Source organism: Chiloscyllium punctatum, chromosome 24 (genome assembly GCF_047496795.1).
Source record: "Chiloscyllium punctatum isolate Juve2018m chromosome 24, sChiPun1.3, whole genome shotgun sequence".
Classification (NCBI taxonomy): Eukaryota; Metazoa; Chordata; class Chondrichthyes; order Orectolobiformes; family Hemiscylliidae; genus Chiloscyllium; species Chiloscyllium punctatum.
The window spans coordinates 60934728-60958434 of NC_092762.1; the positions used below are offsets into that span (position 1 = coordinate 60934728).

General features: G+C 41.9%; 1 protein-coding gene across 1 annotated transcript; it reads left to right on the forward strand.

Moving 5' to 3' along the window:
- Positions 1-1377: 1377 nt before the first annotated feature.
- timm13 (translocase of inner mitochondrial membrane 13 homolog (yeast)) lies at positions 1378-22109 on the forward strand. Its single transcript, XM_072593966.1, has 3 exons — positions 1378-1576; positions 6552-6620; positions 21811-22109. Exons 1-3 carry the CDS (start codon positions 1454-1456, stop codon positions 21907-21909), a joined length of 291 nt encoding a protein of 96 aa, XP_072450067.1. The 5' UTR covers positions 1378-1453; the 3' UTR covers positions 21910-22109.
- The last annotated feature ends 1598 nt before the right edge of the window (positions 22110-23707 follow it).

Genomic DNA, 23707 nt, shown 5'->3' on the forward strand with positions numbered 1-23707 from the left:
AAATCCAGGTCAACTGCTTAGAAGCAGCTATGCTCACCACAATCTCTATGGCATAGGAAAGTGTCTTAACTGAGTAAGCACATTTAACTGCACGTGCAGATCACTGTGTATGTAGAAAATAATAAAGGGAGATTTACCAGCACAAGAATGGGAATTAATTTATCTAATATATGCAGGATCAAGTAATAATTTAGTGTATCATTAACAGAACATGTGAACCTTAATGCAGGTACAAGTAATGAATCAGGAATAAAGATTAGCTAATAAAACATTTCAGTAATTCTTACACATTTCAGTCTGGCGCAGATATTTCTTAGTATATTCTGCCAAGCAGTTTACATAAACTACCACCCATTATGTAGTTGTACAATTATCCAGAGGTGTGCCCCTTTTGATCTTTACAGGATGTTTCTGTCAATGCCACCACACTCCCATCTTCAGCTTGTTTGAAAAAGTTAAATATTCAGTGCAGAAATCGTTAAACTGCAGCATTTCACCATATGTGGATGTACAAGATAACAATTAAAGAAAACTCATCTACTTAAGTCAATCTTACTCCTTTCCTCACAAACATGAACTTTAATAACCAAGTACCACATCCAATTTGACTTACTTATTGCACCCAATTCAAGTTAAAGGATAACTCAAGTCATTTAAACTTTTAAAACAGGTTAGTGAGACTTGGAACAGGGACAGAGTCCAAGTTACACAAAAAAATTAGAAAAAACTGGAGGAAGTTAGCTGTGCTAGGCACAACATATTGGGCCAAAGGGCCTGTTCTGTGCTGTACTTTTCTATGCTTATCTGTGGAGAGAAAACCAGAATTATATTTCCAGTTTTCTTCAAAACTTAGGAAATACAGAAATGTGAGAGCAGAATAACCTAGCTAGACAAATGACACCAGGATAACACCACCAGTGAAACCCAATAAGGATAACGAGACCAGGGTGGTCCTAATGAATATCCTGATGAAGGGCTTATGCCCTACAGGTCGACTCTCCTGCTCCTTGGATGCTGCCTGCCAAGCTGTGCTGTGCTGTGCTTTTCTTGCACCACACTTTTTGACTCTGGTCACCAGCATCTGCAGTCCTCACTTTCTCCCTCATCCCTAACAAAACACAGGCAGTGAAATGAGAGTAATATATAGGTGACTGTTGAAGGGCTTTTGCCCGAAATGTCGATTTTCCTGCTCCTCGGATGCTGCCTGACCTGCTGTGCTTTTCCAGCACCACTCTAACCTAGGCTCTGGTTTCCAGCATCTGCAGCCCTCAGTTTTGCCGAATAGGTGACTGGGACCACGCGGATAGACAAGGTCATGTGACCGAACGGATGGAGCGGTGCAGTCTGGGAGTTGTAGTTCTCAAATCTCAGCCTGCACTCAGCGCGCACGCGCCGATCCGCCATTCTCGCGCTCCGTCCGTTGTTGCAGCAGGGTTCGCGAGGCCTCGCTAGAATGGACAGCTTCTCTTCGGATTTCTCTTCAGGAGGGCCTGGCGGAGGGAAGGTGGACTCCGGGATGATCATGGAGCAGGTGAAGCTACAAATCGCCGTCGCAAACGCCCAGGAGCTTTTACAGGTTGGTAGGCGCTCAATATTATCCAACAGCAGCACCCGGCTCCATGGAGCTCCACCCTCCAGTTACCCTCCTCTACACTACAGCATCCCGCGACATGATTGACAGGGGGCCTGACCAATGGGAATTCACGGCGTCGTGGGGCGGGTCTTGGAGTTGTGTATGTCGTAATACGCACGGTATCGTGAGGGCAGAGGTCATTCCTGGGTTATCGCACGTGGGGAACAAGGACATTAAAAATCCCAACAGAAGCTAAATCAAGATTAATGTGGTGCTGGAAAAGCAAGTCAGGCAGCATCCGGGGAGTAGGAAAATCGACGTCTCGGGCAAAAGCCCTTGTCATCAGGAACTTGACTCTAATCTGCAGTATCCACTTTCGCCTTCCAACAGAAGTTGGCAACCCGGAAGTGAGGGGAAAGGTTGCAGGCTTTTCTTTTATTTTGACGAGTGGAACTTTCAATTTCGTAACACTATGATGTCCCGAAAAATTCATCAGATTGTCCTTTATTGGGCCCTCTAATGGAGTAACAATTTTTAAAGAGCTTCACAGGTATAGCAATAAACGTGTGACGTTGAGTCAAGTAAAACATACGAAGGTCAATGAACTACAGCAAGGTCAAAAAAGGTAAAATATAAGGAGTGAAATAAAACAAGGAGCTGCAGATGCTGAAGATCTGAAACGAAAACATAAATTGCTTGAGAAACTCAGCAAATCTGACTGTCTGGGGAGAGAAAATAGTGTTAATGTTTTGAGACTAGTGACCCTTCTTCAGAAGGATATAAAGTGTGTCTGAAAGGAGGAAAGAGTGCCAATGAAGGAACTCCAGAGTATACAACCATAGCAGCAGAAGGCATGTCTAACATACTTGCATAATTAGCACCAGAACCAAATATTACTGGTTAATTTGGTTTCTTACACCAAAAAATTATAAGTGACGAGGTTGTCTTGTGTCCCTTTAAGAAAGGTTCAAACTTTGATTTGTGAATAGCATTACCAAAATTATTTTTTAATTGGCATGTGTATCTCACTGTCAAGTTCAGTATTGTTCCCTATCTTTAGTTGCTATGCCAATTAATCACAGCACTGCACAGTATTAATCACCAACCTGATGGTCTTTTACATGCCTATAAGCCTATGAATTAGAAGCCGAAGTAGTCAAATTGGCCCCTGCATACCTGTTCCAGCATTCTGTATTTATTTAGAATTCCATATTTGCATACACTCCAGATAGTATTTGAATCCCTTGCTTAACAAGAATCTGTCGGTAATTCTGCCTGAAAAATGTTTAATGATCCCGTCTCCACCACCTTCTGAGGCAGAAAGTTCCACAAGTCACAACCTCATGAGAGAAAAGTTTTCATCTTTTCTGAAAAACCATTCAGGGTCTTGGAGATCCTTTCTAATAACCTGGTCAGAGATGTTTTTAGATTAGATTAGAGCGGAAACAGGCCTTTTGGCCCAACAAGTCCACACCGACCCTCCGAAGAGTAACCCACCCAGACCCATTCCCCTGCTCCCTACTAATACACCTATCACTATGGGCATGGCCAATTCACCTGACCTGCACATCTTTGGACTGTGGGAGGAAACAGGAGCACCTGGAGGAAACCCACACAGACACTGGGAGAATGTGCAAACTCCACGCAGACAGTCACCCGAGGCTGGAATCGAATCAGGGTCCCTGGCGCTGCAAGGCAGCAGTGCTAACCACTGAGCCACCATGCCGTCCTGTTATTAAACACTTCTGAACTTGGGGCTAGTGGTCCAGAGGTAGGAACATCACCACCATCTCACAGAAGCCTCTATTCAGAGACTTTGACTTCAGAGAAGTGCTTCTCACTTTCTAAACTCCCACTGAATCAAGCCTAGGCTGTCTACCCTTTCCTCATGAGACAACCCTCAGTTGAGTAAACGTAAGAAGTGTCTTCCATGTGTTTACATCCTTAAGTAAGTAGTCCACACTTCACAGTATTTGAGGTGTCTCACCAATGCTGTATATAACTGAAGAATTCCTTTTGTAATAGCATTCCTTTAGCCTTAGTTACTTGTTGTACATGCATGCTAACATTTTGTGACTTACGTATTGGAACACCTAGATCTCCTTGCATCTCAGAATTGTGCAGTCTTTTACCATTCATCTAATTTTTTCTATTCTTCCTGCCAAAATGAATAACTTCAAATTTCCTCATATTCCATCTACCACATTTTTGCCCAATGACTCAATTGAACCATATTCATCTGCAATTTCAGTGTGTTCTGTTCACAACATACCTTCATATTTTTACAAACTTTTCATAACAATTGATTCGGGTTTCATTTTCAGGATTACTGAGACTAGCTTTTTAATTGCCAGATTTTATTAATTACGTTTATATTACATTTAAAGTTTGGGCCTCTGGACTCCTGGACCAGTGATATTACCACCATGCCACAGTCTCTGTTTTGAGTGGAAGGAGGTGGATGTTGTGGTTAATTAATGCAGAGAGTTAGAACCATGGGTATAAGTGAGGGTTAAGAAGTATAGATGTAATGAGGGCTTTGAGGATTTTAGCAGCATTTAAGCTGAGGCAGAGTGCAGTGTGGCATTGTGTAAGTAAACGATCTTAGAGGTGGCTGGATGTGTGACATCAGATATTATACCATGATTGCAAACAGCCATTTACTTTGCTGGGATAGAGTCGGTGATAGGCAGGGCCAGGGGCAAGTCACAGACCCAGTGCTGCTCCCAACCCAAGCTCAGATGGAATTCCAGTTCCTAGTTGGTGGGCACTGATGTTACCCTCTCCTAGTGGACAGTGAATATGCAGGGTGGGAAATGAAGATAACGTCTTTGTCTCTTTAACATATATTATGTCAAAACAATTTTGAATGTCAGGCATGCACTGTAAGAATTTAGAGACAATACTGGTGCTGAGGTACAGCATATATATCAGGATGGATGTTGTGTTGTTGGATAATGTTGCTGACAGCCAGCATGCAATAGAAATAGGCAGAGGCTAAGAGTAGGTCCAGACATAAAGTTCTGGAGCAGGAAGAGAACTACAGGCAATTCGCTCATGTGAATCGTAAGACAAGAATGGAACCAGATATGTGCAGTCCCACCATGCTGTGTAACACTAGAGGAAAGGCCATGGACGTGGATGTTGTGGCAAGCTATGTCAATGTCTGCAAAAGGATGAGGGGGAATGGTTTATCTTATTCACATAAGAGTCATAGCTAATTGATGACATCCTATACAGGCAAAAGGAACTCATTTGTACATGATATTGTTTTGCATTGGTAAAAGAGAGGTCATGGTGACTACCAGTCTTTTAATTTCCATGGAAACACCGTGACCAATCAAAGTTTATTTTCCTGTTTTGAGGACTAAGATTGACAGTTAACTAGTCTTGTTGCATTTCCATGCCATTGATGACCCAACCAGTTTGCATCCTTTCTCATGCTGCATAAATTTGTGATTCTTTTTTAAATTGTTTCTTGTGTCCTATTCCTAATGAGTACATGATGAAAAGCTTTGAGTTATTGATTCCTTTTAGCAAAGTTCAAATTAAATACTACCAAATAAGATTGAAGTTGAAATCTGTAGAAATCATACCAGTTTGGAAAGATTGTCGAGCCACCTGTATATTGTATAGACTCCTGGACTCTTAAATTCTTAAATCTCTCAGTTATTATTTCTACATAAATAATTTTGCAACTACACTAATGTGTATATATATTTTCACTCAATGTATGTAATTGTATCTTGGAAGTTGAGGGTGAAGGGGATGTAATCTTGTTGCTTTAGAAGTTCAATGCTGATAAACCAAGGATCAAGATGAAACCATGTGTGTAATTGCCATGTGCAGAAACATGCGAGCAGGAGATTACATACATAATTATTTGTAGTAGACTGAGCGATTTTCAAGAAAGCTAAATTTGTGTTACTTAATCTGCATTACTTGTCAATAATACAAGAAATGTCAACAGTGGTCTCTTTTGGACAAGATGAGTTTGGAAAGGGCATCAGAAAAAATAAAATAAAAACTAAGAAAAGGTGTGCGCTGTAAAATATTTTCATCCATGAATCATAGCCACACCAAAAGTCTATTATTATGTCTTTGAGGCACCAAATCTACACCAAAATAAGCTAGTATAACGAGTGTCTAGACAATGATTGTGGGAGACAATTCAATCCCAAACTGATACTGACTCACATGATCCACACCTACTTAACTTCCCGTGACAGTCAATGGATCAAGATTGAGAGCAGTAACCGCGGTGATTTACTGTTCCCTATTACAAAACTGTTGAGACAATTACAGCCCCGCAGTGGCCATCCTGGCTGAGATCAGACAATGGTTACTTATTGTATATGGCATCTTCAACAGAAATATTACCCCAGGCATTTCACTCATCTGGTTCAGTAATGTCCTTTAGGAAAAAGAATCTGCCCATTTTGACCTGGTCTGGTTTACGTGTGACTCCAGCTCCACAATTTGGTTGACTCCCAACCACCGTCCTGGGCAATAAGGGATAGGCAATAAATGCCCTAGCCAGTGATGCCCTCATCCCATACATGAATAAAACAAACCTAGTATAAGTATGATAGATGCTGAACTAGTGAACAAGAGATTTAAAGGATAGACCAAAAAGATGGGCTATAAGAAGCTTTTTTTTAAGGGAACAATGGAGTGGAGAGTCCTGGTACTTTTGGGCAGTCAAGCTTTTGATCTTACTTCCTCTGATCTTGAGCAATGTTTTCCTGCTCCTCGGATGCTGCCTGAACTGCTGTGCTTTTCCAGCACCACTCTAATCTAGAATCTGGTTTCCAGCATCTGCCATCCTTGTTTTTACTTTGAGCAATGTTATCAGGCTTCAGTTTCAGAATCGTACGTGGGGATATCTTTGTAAGCAAACTATTAATAGTACATAGACATTAGTGTCACTGTGGAATTGAAACACAGAGTAAGGATGTTTTGTTTTGTGTCATTTCAGCGAATGACTGATAAATGTTTCAGAAAGTGTATTGGCAAGCCAGGAAGTTCACTGGACAATTCTGAACAGGTAATACTATACAAAAAATAATAGAGAACATGAACAGGCCTTTCAGCCCACAAAGGCTGCACTGACAAATGAAGTCTTTCTAAACTAAAATTTTTGCCTTTACACAATCTGGAGCCTACTATTTCCTGACTATTCATAGTCAAAAATCCCACAACACCAGGTTATAGTCCAACAGGTTTATTTGGAAGCACTTGCTTTTGAAGCGTTGCTTCTTCATCAGGTGGTTGTGAAGCAGGTCCATAAGACACAGAATTGACAGCAAAAGATTACAGTGCCACTCAGCTGAAATGATAACTGGTGAAAATGTGTTGCTGGAAAAGCGCAGCAGGTCAGGCAGCATCCAAGGAGCAGGAGAATCGACGTTTCAGGCATGAGCCCTTCTTCAGGAATGCCCGAAACGTCGATTCTCCTGCTCCTTGGATGCTGCCTGACCTGCTGCGCTTTTCCAGCAACACATTTTCAGCTCTGATCTCCAGCATCTGCAGTCCTCACTTTCTCCTTGAAGCTGAAATGATAAACCTAGATTAAATCTTTCATCTTTTAGAATGGGTTTGCTTGTTTCGTATCTTTAATATGTAAATCCCAGAACTACTTTTAAGTCACATTCTCAAGATAACTTCAGGTTTTCTAACAGAAGGTGCCATCTCCGCTCAGACGATGCATTAAAGGTGTGAGATTAAAGTCTGTCTTTGTCCCAACTTTGAGTCAGATTGGTTCTATTTCTAAAGTGGGGTTTATAGAAAATTACATGGATTAACTGTAGGTTATGCAGTTTTTCTGAGCAAAATAGAATGAATCTGCAAATATAATTCTGCGGTTACAAATTCACCCCATAAACTTATCTGTGTATGCGTGCAGGAGAGACAAAGTGTGTGTGCATGTGGGTGTGAGTGCATGTGAGAGAGTAAGAGTTTGCATGTGTGTAAGCTTAGTAAAGTATGTGTGTGAGTGTGATGGGGTATAAGCCTGTGAGAGGATGCATGCGTGGGTGTGAATATAGGGGCGGTGGGTGTGTATGTGTTTGGGTAAGAAAGAGCTTGTGTTTGAGACTGTAGGTGTGTAGTGTGACATGAACCCAAAGTCCTCATTGAGGCCATTCTCATCGGTACTGAACTTGGCTATTAGCCTCTGGTCAGCCAGTTTGCGTTGCTGCCTGTCCCAAAGTCTGCCTTGGAGAATGGTCATCCGAAGATCCAAGGCTGAATGTCCCTGACCGGTGAAATGTTCCCCGATTGGGAGGGAACACCTCTGCCTGGTGATTGTTGTGTGGTGTCCATTCAACCGTTGTTGTAGCATCTGCTCGGTCTCGCCAATTTGCCATGCCTCAGGGCATACTTGTCTGCAGCATATGAGATAGACAGCGTTGGCCAAGTCACATGAGTACCTGTTGCCCACATGGTGTCCCCACATGTAAAGGTGGAATCCGTGTCGACATTCTGATTCATTTTGCAGCGATTGCCATGACAGGGTTGTACAGTATTGTGGTCGATGTCCTGAAGGCTGGTCACCTGTCAACTCATCGACTGCCAGTTCTGACTTGCCACAGCGAGAAATGGTAATGACCTCCACAGGAGTCAAATATGGGTTGCAACCCATAGGGTACCCTTCGATATCCAGGTTTTCCCGGGAGCCGAAAAGCTGTGCCATGTTATTCTCAGCCTGCAACACATTATCGATGAGGATGAGCACCTCGCTAAGACCTTCCCTACGCCTCCACTTCTCACCTTTAAACAACCACCAAACTTTAACCAGATCATAGTTTGCAGCAAAGTGCCCAGCCTTAAGGATAGCACATGCATGCACTCACTCTGTCTCTCCTGCAGGCGCAGCCGTATAAGTTTATGGGGTGAATTTGCACCTGCAGAATTATATTTGCAGATTTGTTCTATTTTGCTCAAAGAATGCATAACCTCCAGTCAATCCATGTAGTATTCTATAAACCCCACTTTAGAAATAGAACCAGTCTGACTCAAAGTTGGGACAAAGACAGACTTTAACCTCACACCTTTAATGCATCGTCTGAGCAGAGATGGCAACTTCTGTTAGAAAACCTGAAGTTATCTTGAGAATGTGACTTAAAAGTAGTTCTGGGATTTACATATTAAAGATACGAAACAAGCAAACCCATTCTAAAAGATGAAAGACTTAATCTAGGTTTATCATTTCACTGTAATCTTTTGCTATAAATTCTGTGTCTTATGGACCTACTTCACAACCACCTGATGAAGAAGCAGCACTTAATAAGCTAGTGCAACCAAAGAAACCTGTTGGACGAGAACCTGGTGTTGTGTGATTTTTAACTTTGTCCACCTCAGTCCAACACCGGCTACTCCAAATCGTGACTGTCTATTCATGTAACTGTCAATTTGCCTCTTAAATATCCTTGAACTTTTTCTATACTAGTCCTTGTTCTGTTCAGGTGCAATCCTGGTTTCTACCTGACCTGGAAGTATTCCTGGTGCCCCAGGAAGCTAAAGCCACTCTTGTTCACCATTTCTCCAGTCATATCCTCACCATATTATTTTCTTGTTTCTGTGCATTAACAGTACTGCAAAAATGAATACCTTTAATCTTGCTCTTATTCCTGAAAGTCTGCTTGTAAGACAAACCTTTTCCTTATCTATGTTAGTTCCAATTTGGACTGTAACTTCTGGCTGTGTCCTTACCTATTAGCAGAACAACCTGCACCTATTCAGTGATATCCCTTCCCTTGGCATCATTGAAATGGGAACTCATCCCTGTGGTTACTTCTGCGATTAAGTCACTTGTTACAATTGCAGATCTGTACTTCATTTTACTCCCCTGTGAAGCCAAGTCATCCAGAGGTCTATGAATTTGCTTCTGATTGCACCTCCATGCACCCTCGCTAATATTCAACACGTGAGGACAGATTTGTGTGTACCACATTCCCAGGGAACAGTCTGTCACGTGCTCCCTCACCTCTAGAATAGTTTTAATTTTAGTAACATCAAGCACCACTATTTGTAATTAGTGAGACAAAAGCTGTAAAAAAAATTTAAAGTATTTGGTGATATCAATCAGATTAAAACTCATGGCATTCACAAACCCATCCAAACGTGAGAGGATTGGTCATTTCTCTAACAACCTTGACCCTCTCTCTTATTTCCATGATTTCACTTCTGGGTTACTCATTACAGAGAAAACATACCTTTCTGCTATTTCTCAATGGGAGATTTTGAGCCTGTGGTGAGTTAGTTTGTTAAATCCGTGTAATGGAACTGAACCTTTCTCCCTTTTGAACTAACATTTGAAATTGGGAAGGAAATAAAAGTTATGAGGAAATGCCAGTAAATGTGGATTAAAGAGATTCACTTAATGAATATTAATTTTAAAAAATCAGGCTGACTGCTTTTGTCCTGTAAGGATAACATTTTTAATTGAATTATTCAGGAAGCTGTATTCTGGCGAATCTGATATTTTCTTACATTAGGATCATTCATGGAGACTCAATATTATGAAAATTCTTAGAAGATTTAACATGGTTTGACATCACTCAATCGCTCAAAATGTTTAAACCAAAAACTGAAGAACATTTTTCATGCCAGAATATGTGGAATATTACAACTAAACCGGTTTGGAATAGACAATAGACAATAGGTGCAGGAGTAGGCCATTCTGCCCTTCGAGCCTGCACCACCATTCAATATGATCATGGCTGATCATCCTTAATCAGTATCCTGTTCCTGCCTTATCTCCATAACCCTTGATTCCATTATCCTTGAGAGCCCTATCCAACTTTTTCTTAAATGAATCCAGAGACTGGGCCTCCACTGCCCTCTGGGGCAGAGCATTCCACACAGCCACCACTCTCTGGGTGAAGAAGTTTCTCTTCATATCTGTCCTAAATAGTCTACCCCGTATTTTTAAGCTGTGTCCTCTGGTTCGGCACTCACCCATCAGCGGAAACTTGTTTCCTGCCTCCAGAGTGTCTCAATCAGATCCCCTCTCAGTCTTCTAAACTCCAGGATATACAAGCCCAGTTGCTCCAGTCTTTCAGTGTAAGGAAATCCCTCCATTCCAGGAATTGACCTCGTAAACCTACGCTGCACTCCCTCAATAGCCAGAATGTCTTTCCTCAAATTTGGAGACCAGAACTGCACACACTACTCCAGGTTTGGTCTCACCAGGGCCCTGTACAGCTGCAGAAGAACCTCTTTGCTTCTATACTCAATCCCTCTTGTAATGAAGGCCAGCATGCTATTAGCCTTCTTCACTACCTGCTGTACCTGCATGCTTACCTTCATTGACTGGTGTACAAGAACACCAAGATCTCTCTGTACTGCCCCTTTACCTAAACTGATTCCATTTAGGGAGTAATCTGCCTTCCTGTTCTTGCCACCAAAATGGATAACCATACATTTATCCACATTAAACTGCATCTGCCATGTATCTGACCACTCGCCTAACTTGTCCAGGTCACCCTGTACTCTCTTAACATCCTCATCACATTTCACCCTGCCACCCAGCTTTGTATCATCAGCAAATTTGTTAATGTTATTACTAATACCATCTTCTATATCATTAACATATATTGTAAAAAGCTGCGGTCCCAGTACTGATCCCTGTGGTACCCCACTGGTCACTGCCTGCCATTCTGAAATGGAGGCGTTTATCACTACTCTTTGTTTCCTATCAGCCAACCCACTTTCAATCCAAGTTAGCACTTTGCCCCCAATACCATGCGCCCTAATTTTGCTCACTAACCTCCTATGTGGGACTTTATCAAAAGCTTTCTGAAAGTCCAGGTACATTACATCTTCTGGATCTCCCTCGTCCATCTTCAGAGTTACATCCTCAAAAAATTCCAGAAGATTAGTCAAGCATGATTTCCCCTTCATAAATCCATGCTGACTCTAACCTATCCTGTTACTACTATCCAGATATGTCGTAATTTCATCCTTTATAATAGACTCCAGCATCTTTCCCACCACTGAGGTCAGACTAACTGGTCTATAATTTCCTGCTTTCTCTCTCCCACTTTTCTTAAAACGTGGTACAACATTAGCCACCCTCCAATCCGCAGGAACTGATCCTAAATCTATCGAACTCTGGAAAATAGTCACCAATGCATCCACGATTTCTCGAGCCACCTCCTTCAGTACACTGGGATGTAGACCTTCAGGCCCCAGGGACTTATCAACCTTCAGACCTAACAGTCTCTCCAACACCAATTCCTGGCAAATATAAATTCCCTTCAGTTCAGGTCCTTCAGCCATTGTTACCTCAGGGAGATCGCTTGTGTCTTCCCCAGTGAACACAGATCTGAAGTACCAATTCAATTCTTCTGCCATTTCTTTGTTCCCCATAATATATTCCCCTGTTTCTGTCTTCAAGGGCCCAATTTTAGTCTTAACCATTTTTTTGCCTTTCACATACCTAAAAAAACTTTTACTATCCTTCGTTATATTATTGGCCAGTTTACCTTCGTACCTCATTTTTTCTCTGCGTATTTCCTCCTTAGTAATCCTCTGTTGTTCTTTAAAAGCTTCCCAGTCCTCCGTTTTCCCACTTATCTTTGCTATGTTTTACTTTTTCTCTTTTAACTTTATATATTTATTAACTTCCCTCGTCAGCCATGTCCACCCATGCCTCCTCCTAGGATCTTTCTTCCTTTTTGGAATGAACTGATCCTGCAACTTCTGCATTATACACAGAAATATCTGCCATTGTTCCTCCACTGTCATCCCAGCTAAGGTATTGCACCATTGAACTTTGGTCAGCTCCTCCCTCATAGCTCCATAGTTCCCTTTCTTCAACAGAAATATTGTCACTTCCGATTGTACCCACTCCCTCTCAAATTGCAGATTGAAGCTTATTGTATCATGGTCACTACTTCCCAATGGCTCTTTCACTTCGAGGTCCCTGACCAATTCTGGTTCGTTGCACAATACCAGATCCAGAATTGCCTTCTCCCTGGTCGGCTCCAGCACCAGCTGTTCTAAGAATCCATCTCTGAGGCATTCCACAAAGTCTGTTTCTTGAGGTCCAATATCATCCTGATTCTCCCAGTCTACCTGCGTGTTGAAATCCCATAACAACTGTAGTAGCATCTTTGCGACAGGCCAATTTTAACTCCTGATTTAACTTACATTTGACATCCAGACTACTGTTTGGGAGCCTGTAGATAACTCCTAAGAGGGTCTTTTTACCCTTCGTATTTCTCAGCTCTATCCACACTGACTCTACATCCCCTGATTCTAGGTCCCCCCGCGCAAGGGACTGAATATCATCCCTTACCAACATGGCCACTCCACCCCCTCTGCCCGTCAGTCTGCCCATCAGGAATCCTGAAAACAGTCAAATAATTAATGACGTAAAATGTCAGGCAATAAAACTTTCACTGTGATTTGTGTAACTACAGCAAGAATAATCAATTTTAATGCAACTGGTCTTGCATGCAACTGATGGCGTCAAAATAAGCATCATCAACTATAAATCTCTCTCAAAGAGATTTAATGAATATAACTTGTCAGTTTTTAAGAAAATATGTAGATGTCAGGGTTTTACATTTATATTGTTTTGATATGAATGGATTAAATCAGTAAATCTCTCAGGAGAGGGTTCAGAAGAGATGTTGCCAAGTATGGAAGGTTTGAGTTATAAAGAAAGGCTGGGATGTTTTTCACTGAAGCATGGGTGGTGGAGGTGACCGACTGAAGTTTATAAAATAATGCGAGATATAGATAGAATTAATGGTAGTTGTCTTTTCCGTAGGATGGGGGATTTCAAGACTGGGGACCCACTTTAAGGTGAGAGGAGAGACAGTTAAAAAAGACATCGGGGCAAATGGTTTACACAGAGGGTGGTTCACATGTGGAATGAACTTCCTGAGGAAGTGGTGGATGTGGGTACAAGTACAATGTTTAAAAGACATTTGGATAAGTACGTGAACAGGAAAGGTTTGGAGGGATATCAGCCAGGAGCAGACAAGTAGGAATAGTTTAATTTAGGATTATGTTCAGCATGGACTGGTTGGACCGATGGGTCTGTTTCCGTGCTAAATGACTGTATGACTCTAAATGTTGCTATTGTATCCCTCCCCAACACCACCTTCGGCAGCATATTCCAAGCACTTACCACCCTCTTTGTTTAAAAAAAATTGCCTCTTCTGACTCCTTTAAATTAACTCCTTTTTACCTTAAGCCTGTGTTCCCTGGTAATTGATATTTCTATCCTGGGAAAAAGACTCTGACTATCCATTCTATCCATGCCTGTCATGATATTGTAAGCTTCTATCAGGTCGCCCCCTCATCCTTTGATATTCAAGTGAAAACAAACCAAGACTGTCCAGTCTCTCCTCATAGCTAGTACCTTCCATGCCAGGCAGCATCCTAGTAAATCATTTTGACACCCTGTCCAAAGCTTCCACATCCTTCTGGTAATTTGGCAATCAGAACTATACACAATATTCCAAATATAGCCTAACTAAAGTTCTGTACAGCTGCAATATGGCCTGCCATTTTCTTTATGCCCTGACTGATGAAGGCAAGCATGCCACATGCCTTCTTGACCACCTTGTGTGGCATTTTAAGGAAACCAAGGACTTGTATGCCTTGACCCATCTACGTTGATGCTATTAAGTATCCTGCCAATTAGAGTATACTTCCCTCCTGCATTACATCTTCCAAAATGCATCAACTCACATTTGTCCAGGTGGAACTAAATCTGCCATTTATCTGCCCAAGTCTCCAGTCTGCCCATTTGGCTGCTGTATCCTGTGGCAATCATCCTCACTATCTGCAGCTCCACTACCTCTTTGTGTTGTTTGCAAACTTTATTAATCAGGCCACCTATGTTCTCCAAATCAATTGTATATTACAAACAACAGGAGTCCCAGCACTGATCCCTGCTGAATATCACTGGTCACAAATCTCCAGTCAGAAAATACCCTTCCACTGTACTCTTTGTCTTCTGTGAGTAAGCCTGTTCTGTATCCATCTTAGCAGATCCCATGTGATTTCACCTTTTGTATCAGCCTGCCATGAGGGACCTTGTCAATGGCTTTGCTAAAGTCCATATAGACATTACCACCCTGCCCTCATGAGTCATCTTTGTTTCTTCCTCAAAAAAATCCCATCAAGTTGGCAAGACACGACCTTCCCTGAACAAAGCCATGTTGCCTATCACTAATAAGTCCATATTTTCCAAATGTGAGTAAATCCTATCTCTTAGAATCTTCTCCAAAATTTTCCCTACTACTGACATAAGACCTTCTTATGTCAAGAAGTGTTCTACAACAGGCACTGTCTTGCATTTGAATTTGTTTACATGTAATTGTGAAATATGGAAAAGAAAGTAGGATCTGATTCTTTTCTGATAACCATGTCACGTTTCTCATTGTACATATAACATAAAAGATGTTTGTATTCATAACTTTCGTAAAAGCACAGAAATAGCTAAGTCTATTGACAGTGAAGAAGTTTAATTAATATTAGTTTTTTTTAAAAAGAGACGTTAACTGAACTGGAAACTGAGAATTCACTTGAACCAAGTGGTCAACATCCTAGAGCTCTAAAAGGGGCAACTGTAAAGATAGGAGATGGATTTGATATGATCTTCCAAAATTTGCCAAGTTCTGACTGCTTCAGTGGATAGGCAGGTAGTAAATGTAATGCCTCTTGAACAAAAGAGGGAGAGAGAAAATATGGCAGTACAAGTCATTCAGTCATTGAGATAATGCTGGAATTCAATACAAAGGAAGTGGTTACAGAGCACATTTAAAATCAAATGGTTGTGCAGAGTCAACGCAGATTTATGAAATGACTGACAATCTGACAGTTTGTTTTGAGGACAAAAATAGCAGGGTATATAATTGGGATCCAGTGGGTGATATAGTATGTTTGAATTTTCAGAGACTATCTGATAAGATCCATGAGAAGTTGTTGCACAAATAAGGATTCATGAGGTTACAGTAACATATCAGTAAGAAAGGAGGATTAATTAAAGGACAGAAAGAGGTTGGAATAGGCAGGTGATTTTTATGTTGGTATATTTGATACCAATAGATGCTGCACAGATTAGTGCTGACCTTGGCTATTTACAGTCTATAACATGATTTGAAGGGACTGCATGTAACACATCCATGTTTTCTGATGATTATTTAAAAAGTGGTGGAAAAGCCAATAAAACAGAAAATGCTCAGGTAAGGCAACACCTGTGGAGCGGTAAATAAAGTTAATGTTTCAGGGCTGAGACCTTGCATTAACACTAGGGAAAGCCAGAAATGCCGTAGGTTTTGAGCAAGTGAAAAGGAGAAGGAAGGGTTAAACCACAGGGAATATCTGTGATATGATGGGCATTAGGAGAGATTAAATGAGCAAAAATGTTCATGTGAAAGCCCAAGGGAGTCGCAAATTAGTTAACAAAGTAAACAAAAGATGTGTCAAGAGGAGCTGTAAATGGAAGGATAATGAATATTTGCTGTCCAGAAGGAACAAAAAGGGAAATAAAGATTATAAATGAAAAGACAAAGGTAGCAAAGATAAAAATTGCAACCTGTTTTAATGATAGAAAAGTAAACTGTGAGGAAATAGTCTGCAAAAGGATGTAGGTAGTTTAAGTGAGTGGGCACGAGGGTGGCAATTCAAACATAATGCAGGGAAACTCTGTGCTGTACATCTCTATGACTCCATAATAAGGTTATTCACTTTGATAGAAAGCCTTTTTTAAAAAGGTTGGAAACTATTGAATATTGGTGTTAAAAGGCGTTGGAGTATCAACAAAACACAAAGTTAACAGAAACAGAAATTGCTGGAGAAACTCAGCATCTGTGGAGAGAAAGCAGAGTTAACATTTTGGGTCCAGTGACCCTTCAGAACTAAAAGCTAATGTGCAGATACAACAAACTAACTAGGAAGTCAAAGGTATGTTGGCAATTATTGCAAGTGGTTTGGAACGCCAAGAGCTTTGTCGAAGAGTGTGGTGCTGGAAAAGCACACCCAGTCAGGTAGCATCCAAGGAGCAGGAGAATAAGCCCTTCATCAGGAATGAGGCTTGTGGCCCAAGGTGGCTAAGAGATAAATGGGTGGGAGTGGATCTTTATACAGAAGTTGGTACTAAAATTACAAAAACACCACATGTTCTTAGTCAGATTAGCAACAATAAAATGGCAGACGTTTATTGAGGAAAAGAAACTAATTGCCAAGTCTGAGTATACTTGATTAATTAAGCTACATGTACATCAAAGTGGGAAACCTTGAACAAGCCAGGCCAAATGGCCAATTGCCTTTAGCTTGATAAGCTTCCCTTTTAACAGTACATCATAACAAGAGACTAGTCAAAACTATGTGGAAAAGAGGTCATAAGGTATCCTCGCTCAGCTAACATGCCCAGTATCATTGTCCTACAAAATGGCTTTTTTCTTTTGACATCATCTTAGATTCCCAAAATGCAAATTAAATTCATAACATGCCCAGATCTCGAGCTCCAAGGAACGACACGCAAACATTCAATCCATTAGAAGCAAGTGTACACACAAATCAGACCACAGAGTTAATCTTTCCGTCAGCTTCCGTCCTGTCTCTCCCTCTCTCTCTGTGTCCCTTGAATCCTTCAGTCAGTGAATGTAATTTACTGAAGAGTGTTTTCTCTCTCTCACACACACACACGCGCGAATATCTTCCAACTTTCTTACTATGTCAGTTTCAGCCTTTGTGTTTTTCTAGCTTGTAAGGGTAATGAGACATTCACATTCCAGAACACTCAAGATTAGGGAACTGAGCTCCATAAGTTCAACTCTGCTCAGTGTGGTATACATGAAAATGTATCAGGATTGTTCTATTACATGCATATTCCACTCAGCTTATTAAATTACAAATTCTTTTCCTATTGAGTATTTGTTTTGTTAAGAGTCTTCAATATAAAGCAGAAGTTCAGTTATCCAACATCCAACTGTGAAATATGCGAAGCTTCCAGCCCTCGTGGTAAAAAGGAAATACTGCCACCCATTCCACAAGTGAACGAATGTTATAGAACATAGAAAAGTACAGCACAGAACAGGCCCTTCAACCCACGATCTTGTGCCGAGGATTAATCTTAAAGTAAAATAAAATAATATAAAATAACCTAACTGACGCACCCCTCAATTCACTGCTATCCATGCACATGTCCAGCAGTCGCTTAAATGTCCCCAATGACTCTGCTTCCACCACCACTGCTGGCAACTCATCCCATGCATTCACAACTCTCTGCGTAAAGAGCCTACCCCTGACATCTCCTCTATCCCTTCCTCCTAATATCTTAAAACTATGACCCCTCGTGCCAGTCAGTCCTGCCCTGGGGAAAGGTCTCTGGCTATTGACTCTAACCATGCCTCTCATTACCTTGCATACCTCGATCAGGTCACCTCTCTTCCTCCTTCTCTTTGGAGAGAAAAGACTGAATTTAGTCAATGTCTCTTCATAAGACAGGCCCTCTAGTCCAGGCAGCATCCTGGTACACCTTCTTTGCACCCTCTCCAAAGCCTCTGTATCTTTCCTATAGTAGGGCGACCAGAACTGGACACAAAATTCCAAGTGTGGTCTCACCAGGGACTTGTAGAACTGTAACAAAACCTTGCAGCTCGATCCCCCTGTTAATGAAAGCCAAAAAACCATATGCTTTCTGAACAACCTTTCCACTCGGGTGGCAACTTTGAGGGATCTATGTACTTGAACACTAAGATCCCTCTGCTCCTGCACATTGCCAAGAATCCTGTCTTTAATCCTATATTCAGCATTCAGGTTTGCCCTTCCAAAATGCATCACTTCACATTTATCCAGGTTGAACTCCATCTGCCATTTCTCAGCCCAGCTCTGCATCCTGTCTATGTCATGCTGCAGCCTGCAATAGCTCTCGATACTATCAACGGCCCCTCCAACCTTTGTGTCGTATGTAAATTTACTAACCTGCCCCTCCACCTCCCCATCCAAGTCATTTATAAAAACTACAAAGAGCAGAGGCACAAGAACAGAGCCCTACGGGACCCCACTCAACACTGACCTCCAGGCAGAATACCTTCCATCTACAACCGCTCTTTGTCTTCTATCAGCCAACCAATTCTGAACCCAGACAGCCACATCTCCCTGTGTCCCATACCTTCAGACTTTGTTAATGAGCTTGCCATGGGGAACCTTATCAAATGCCTTGCTGAAGTCCATATACACCACATCCATTGCTCAACCTTCGTCGACCTGTCTTGTCACCTCAAAGAACTCAATGAGATTTGAGAGACATGACCTGCCTCTTACAAAGCCTTGCTGACTGCCTTTCATCATGCTATGTTTTCCAAATAGTCATAAATCCTGTCTCTCAAAATTCTTTCCAAAACCTTGCTGACCACAGATATAAGACTGACTGGTCTGTAATTGCCCAGGATTTTCCTATTACCTCGCTTGAAAAGAGAAACAACATCCGCCTCCTTCTAATCCTCCGGCACGACTCCCGTGGAGAGTGAGGAAGCAAAGATCTTTGCCAGCGGCTTAGCAACCTCCTTTCTCGCTTCCTGGAGCAGCCTAGGATAAATCTGGTCTGGCCCTGGGGACTTATCAACCTTAATGTTTGCCAACACTTCCAGCAGATCAACTTCATCAATCTTGATCTGTTTAAGCCTGTTTCCCAGTTCCTCAAAGCTCTCATTCACAACAAGGTCCCTTTCCTTAATGAAAACCGAAGCAAAAACCTCATTTAGGGCTTCCCCTATCTGCTCAGACTCCACACACACGTTCCCTCCGCTATCCCTGATCGGTTCTACCTTCTCCCTGGTCATTCCCTTATTCCTCACATATGAGTAAGATACCTTTGGGTTCTCCCTAATCCTTCCTGACAAGCCTTTCTCGTGCCCCCTCTTGGCTCTCCTCAGACCATTTCTGAGCTCCTTTCTAGCAAATCTATAATTGTCTAAAGCTGTGCTAGACCCTTTTTCCCTCCACCTTACATGAGCTGCCTTCTTCCTTTCAATGAGAAACTCCTCTGTTCTTGTCATCCAAGGCTCCTTAATCTTACCCCTTCTTACCTGTCACAGAGGGACAAATTCATGCATCATTCACAACAATTGCTTCATAAACAGTCTCCACATGTCTGCTGTTTCCTTCCTGTGGAACAATTGCTCCCAAACTGTACTTCCCAACTCCTGTCTGATAGCATCATATTTTTCTTTTCCCCAATTAAATATCTTCCCTTGGTAACTGCTTCTTTTCCCCTCCAAGGCTGTGGTAAATGTGAGGCAGTTGTGGTCACTGTCACCAAAGTGTTTTCCCACTGCAAGATCTGACACCTGTCCTGGCTCATTGCCGAGCACCAAATCCAAAATGACCTCTCCCCTTCATTGGCCTGTCTATATACTAAGTAAAGAAACCCTCCTGAGCACACCTGACAAAAACCGCTCCATTCAAACCATCTGCACTAAGGAGGTTCCAGTCAATATTGGGAAAGTTGAAGTCACCCATAATAACAACCCTCTACATCTGCATTTTTCCAAAATCTGCCAGCCTATTAGTTCTTCAATCTCTCAACTGCTATTAGTGGGTCTGTAGAAAACTCCCATTGAGGAGGCTGCTCCCTTGCTGTTCCTAATTTCCACCCATATTGACTCAGTAGACAAACTTTCCTCAACAACCTTCGTTTCTGTAGCTGTGATGCACGCTCTGATTAGCAATGCTATACCCCCCTCCTCCCGTTCTTTTTAAACGTTTTAAACCCTGGAACATCTAGAACCATTCCTGCCCCTGTGAAACCCATGTCTCTGTTATGGCCACAACATCATAGCCCCAAGTACTGATCCATGCTGTAAATTCATCACTCTTATTTCTGACACTCCTTGCGTTAAAAATAGGCACACTTTAACCGATCCCTTTGTTTCATGACGTGAGAAACTTTCCCAATAGATTCACTACATCCTGTCACTGCCCCATCTACAACTATCCTCCCTCTCAGATGTGTAACTCTGATTCCTTGCCAAACTAATTTAAACCCTTCCGAACCACATGAGCAAATCTCCCACCCAGGACATTTGTGCCCCTCCAGTTCAGGTGCAACCTGTCCTTCATGTATAGGTCCCACCTTCCTCAGAAGGCATCCCAATGGTCTAGGTATTTGAAGCCTTCCCTCCTACACCAGCCTCACAGCCACGTGTTAGCTGCACTAGCTGAATGTTCCTCTCCTCACTATCTCGTGACATCAGTAGCAAACCTGAGATCACTACTCTACCCATCTTGTTCTTCAGCTTCCAACCTAGCTCTCTGTAGTCACTTTTCAGGTCCTCAGTCCCTTTTCTGGTTATATCGTTGGTGCCAATATGTACCCCAATTTTTGTCTGCTCACCCTCTCCTTTCAGGATCCTGTAAACCCGATCGGCGACATCCGGTTCCTGGCACTGGGGAGGCAACATAGCTTCCGGGAGTCCCGTTCCTGACTACAAAATGTCCTGTCAATCCATCTAACTACTGAGTCCCCTACCACTAGCGCTTTTCTATTCTCCCTTTTCCCTTCTGAACCACAGTGCCAGGCTCAGTGCCAGAGACCTGACAATGGTGGCTTTCCCCTGGTAGGCCGTCCTCACCAGCAGTATCCAAAACATTATACATATTGCTGAGGGGAATGGCCAAAGAAAGAGCTGCCATGCATTGGTCCGGAATGAGGTTATCACCTTATTGACACCGATCCATTGACACTAAGAACAGATGTTCTTAATTCTCCTGAACAAATGCCAAATTGGAAGTATTTACTGCGACCTGTTCACTTTGTATTTTCTACAGCAGCTAACTCCTGGAATTTTCAGCTTGTAATAATATCACACACATACTCTGCCTAGTGATGGTTATGAATTATTTAATTAAGTGATGGAAGTCTGGAGAAATAGTTTTTTATTCTGAGGTCTCTTGCTTTCATGGAAGAAATGATAAGCATTCATTAAATTCACATAACATTGTTCTTGAAAATATAATTTTCTTGCTTTGTACAGTATAGGATTGGGTGGCTGTCCAGTGACTTTTAGATTGTAATGGCATTGTTCCAGCACACACTATGGACCTGACATGATCTTACAGTCTTATGTCTTCTGGTGTAAATTGGTCTAATAGGAAATGGGATCTTGTGTGTCGATCTTGTCAGCCTCAGCATATAAAATTGGAGCCACTTGCTATCCCTGTGCATTGAATTAGATTTATACTTTTCTTTGAACCGTGTCTTTCAGAAATGTATAGCAATGTGTATGGATCGATACATGGATGCCTGGAACACAGTATCACGCACGTATAACTCCAGACTACAACGGGAACGAGCACAAATGTAGCTGCACAGCAAAAGAGGAAAGGGCAGCTTGGACTGTATTCATATGGGGAGAGAAGACCTCAAGTAAAGGAGGGATGTATAATGCAAAGTACCGTGTATGTCTGAGAAAAAGTGGCTAAACTGCCTAGGTTATGACACGATTGTGTCAGCCTGTATTCTGTGGACTTGATTATAATAAAAGTACATGATTGTGAACGTTAATTTTCTTTATGCTTCTATCATACCTGAGTAATGAGTTCATACTTAGACCGTGTTTCATCTCTTTGTGACAGCGTTCACTTATGCAGCACCATGGTATTGGAAAATATTCTCAGGATGATTTGCAACTATGTTCTTTCAGGATAAGTACTTAAGTAAAACATTGGGTTGTTACAATGCAAAGTGTTCCTATAAGGGATGCAGTATGAAAGATTCTATCAGTACTCTCTACATCGTGTACTCATACTTCGAGGAGTTGTTATAATTGGCCTTAGCCCATCTGCGTAAGGAAAAGCCAGTTGTACGCTTTATATTCTCTATTCAGTAACTTTTGTGGCTACCTTTTAGGGACAGGATGGGCTAAGTTGTCATTTCCCTGCATTCAGTTACTTTGCCACATAGTAAGTGAGTTATTGGGTGTATGCTGGAAACCTGTAATTAGTAAGTCAGCATTTTAAAAAATTATATGTTTACAAGAATGACTGAATTGCTTACTGTTGTCTGTGTTATAAATACATTATTATACTTGTAAAGATGATCAGGTTCTTTCTCTTAAATACCAGTTGTAAAGCGAAATCTTGAACTAGATGTTAGGATGTGAATATTGCTAGCTAGGCCAGAATGTATTATCCATCCCTAATCGCTCTTGAGTAGGTGGTGGTGAGCTGTCTTCTTTAACTGCTGCAGTCCAAATGGTGTGGGTACACCTACAATGCTATTTGGAAAAGAGTTCCAGAATTTTGATGCAGTGACTGAAGGAGTAACAAAAACCATTCCAACTAAGAATGGTGTGTGACTTGCACGGGAACTTGATAATGCGCAGTGTTCCCAAGGATCTGCTGTCCTCCTTCTGGGTGATCGAAGCCATGGGTTTGGAAGGTGCTGTCAGGGGACCCTTAATGAGCAGTGTGCCTTGCAGATGGTGCTCACTGGACCACTTTGCAGAGAAGGGAATGAATGCTGTAGGTGTTGGATGATGTGCTGATCAGTGGCTTTCTTTGTCTAGGATATTATAGCTCAACCAGGCAAGTGGAGAACATTCCATCACATTTCTTTTTGTGCAGTAACATCAAGAGTCTTATCAAACTGTACCCCATACCCTAAAAGGTTCTCCTCGAGAAGCACTTGTAACTACTGAAGGATGACTGGGCGTGGATCTTATTGCCTTCAATGGCTTTCTCATAGGTGCTGTGACCTTTCTACTGAGAATGTGCAGTTTCTGTGATATGACTGCTAAATTGTACATGTAATTTTACAAGTTCCTTGTGACAATTTGTTTTAAGAAAGCGTATTATATTCTCCCCGTGAGAAAGCTTTGCATTATGGTGTATAACCTGAGCAAAGTTTGGGAGAAGATTTGTAGCTCGGGTGCTCTTGTTGTGGTTCTGTTCGCCGAGCTGGGAATTTGTGTTGTAAACGTTTCGTCCCCTGTCTAGGTGACATCCTCAGTGCTTGGGAGACTCCTGTGAAGCGCTTCTGTGATCTTTCCTCCGGCATTTATAGTGGCTTGTCTCTGCCGCTTCCGGTTGTCAGTTCCAGCTGTCCGCTGCAGTGGTCGGTATATTGGGTCCAGGTCGATCTGTTTGTTGATAGAATCTGTG

Bases quoted from the DNA above. Each gene is read 5' to 3' on its own strand.
- timm13 (XM_072593966.1), top strand. From the start codon at position 1,454: ATGGACAGCTTCTCTTCGGATTTCTCTTCAGGAGGGCCTGGCGGAGGG. The intron at 1,577-6,551 runs GTTGGTAGGCGC...GTGTCATTTCAG, and splicing joins ACGCCCAGGAGCTTTTACAG to CGAATGACTGATAAATGTTT. The intron at 6,621-21,810 runs GTAATACTATAC...CGTGTCTTTCAG, and splicing joins CACTGGACAATTCTGAACAG to AAATGTATAGCAATGTGTAT.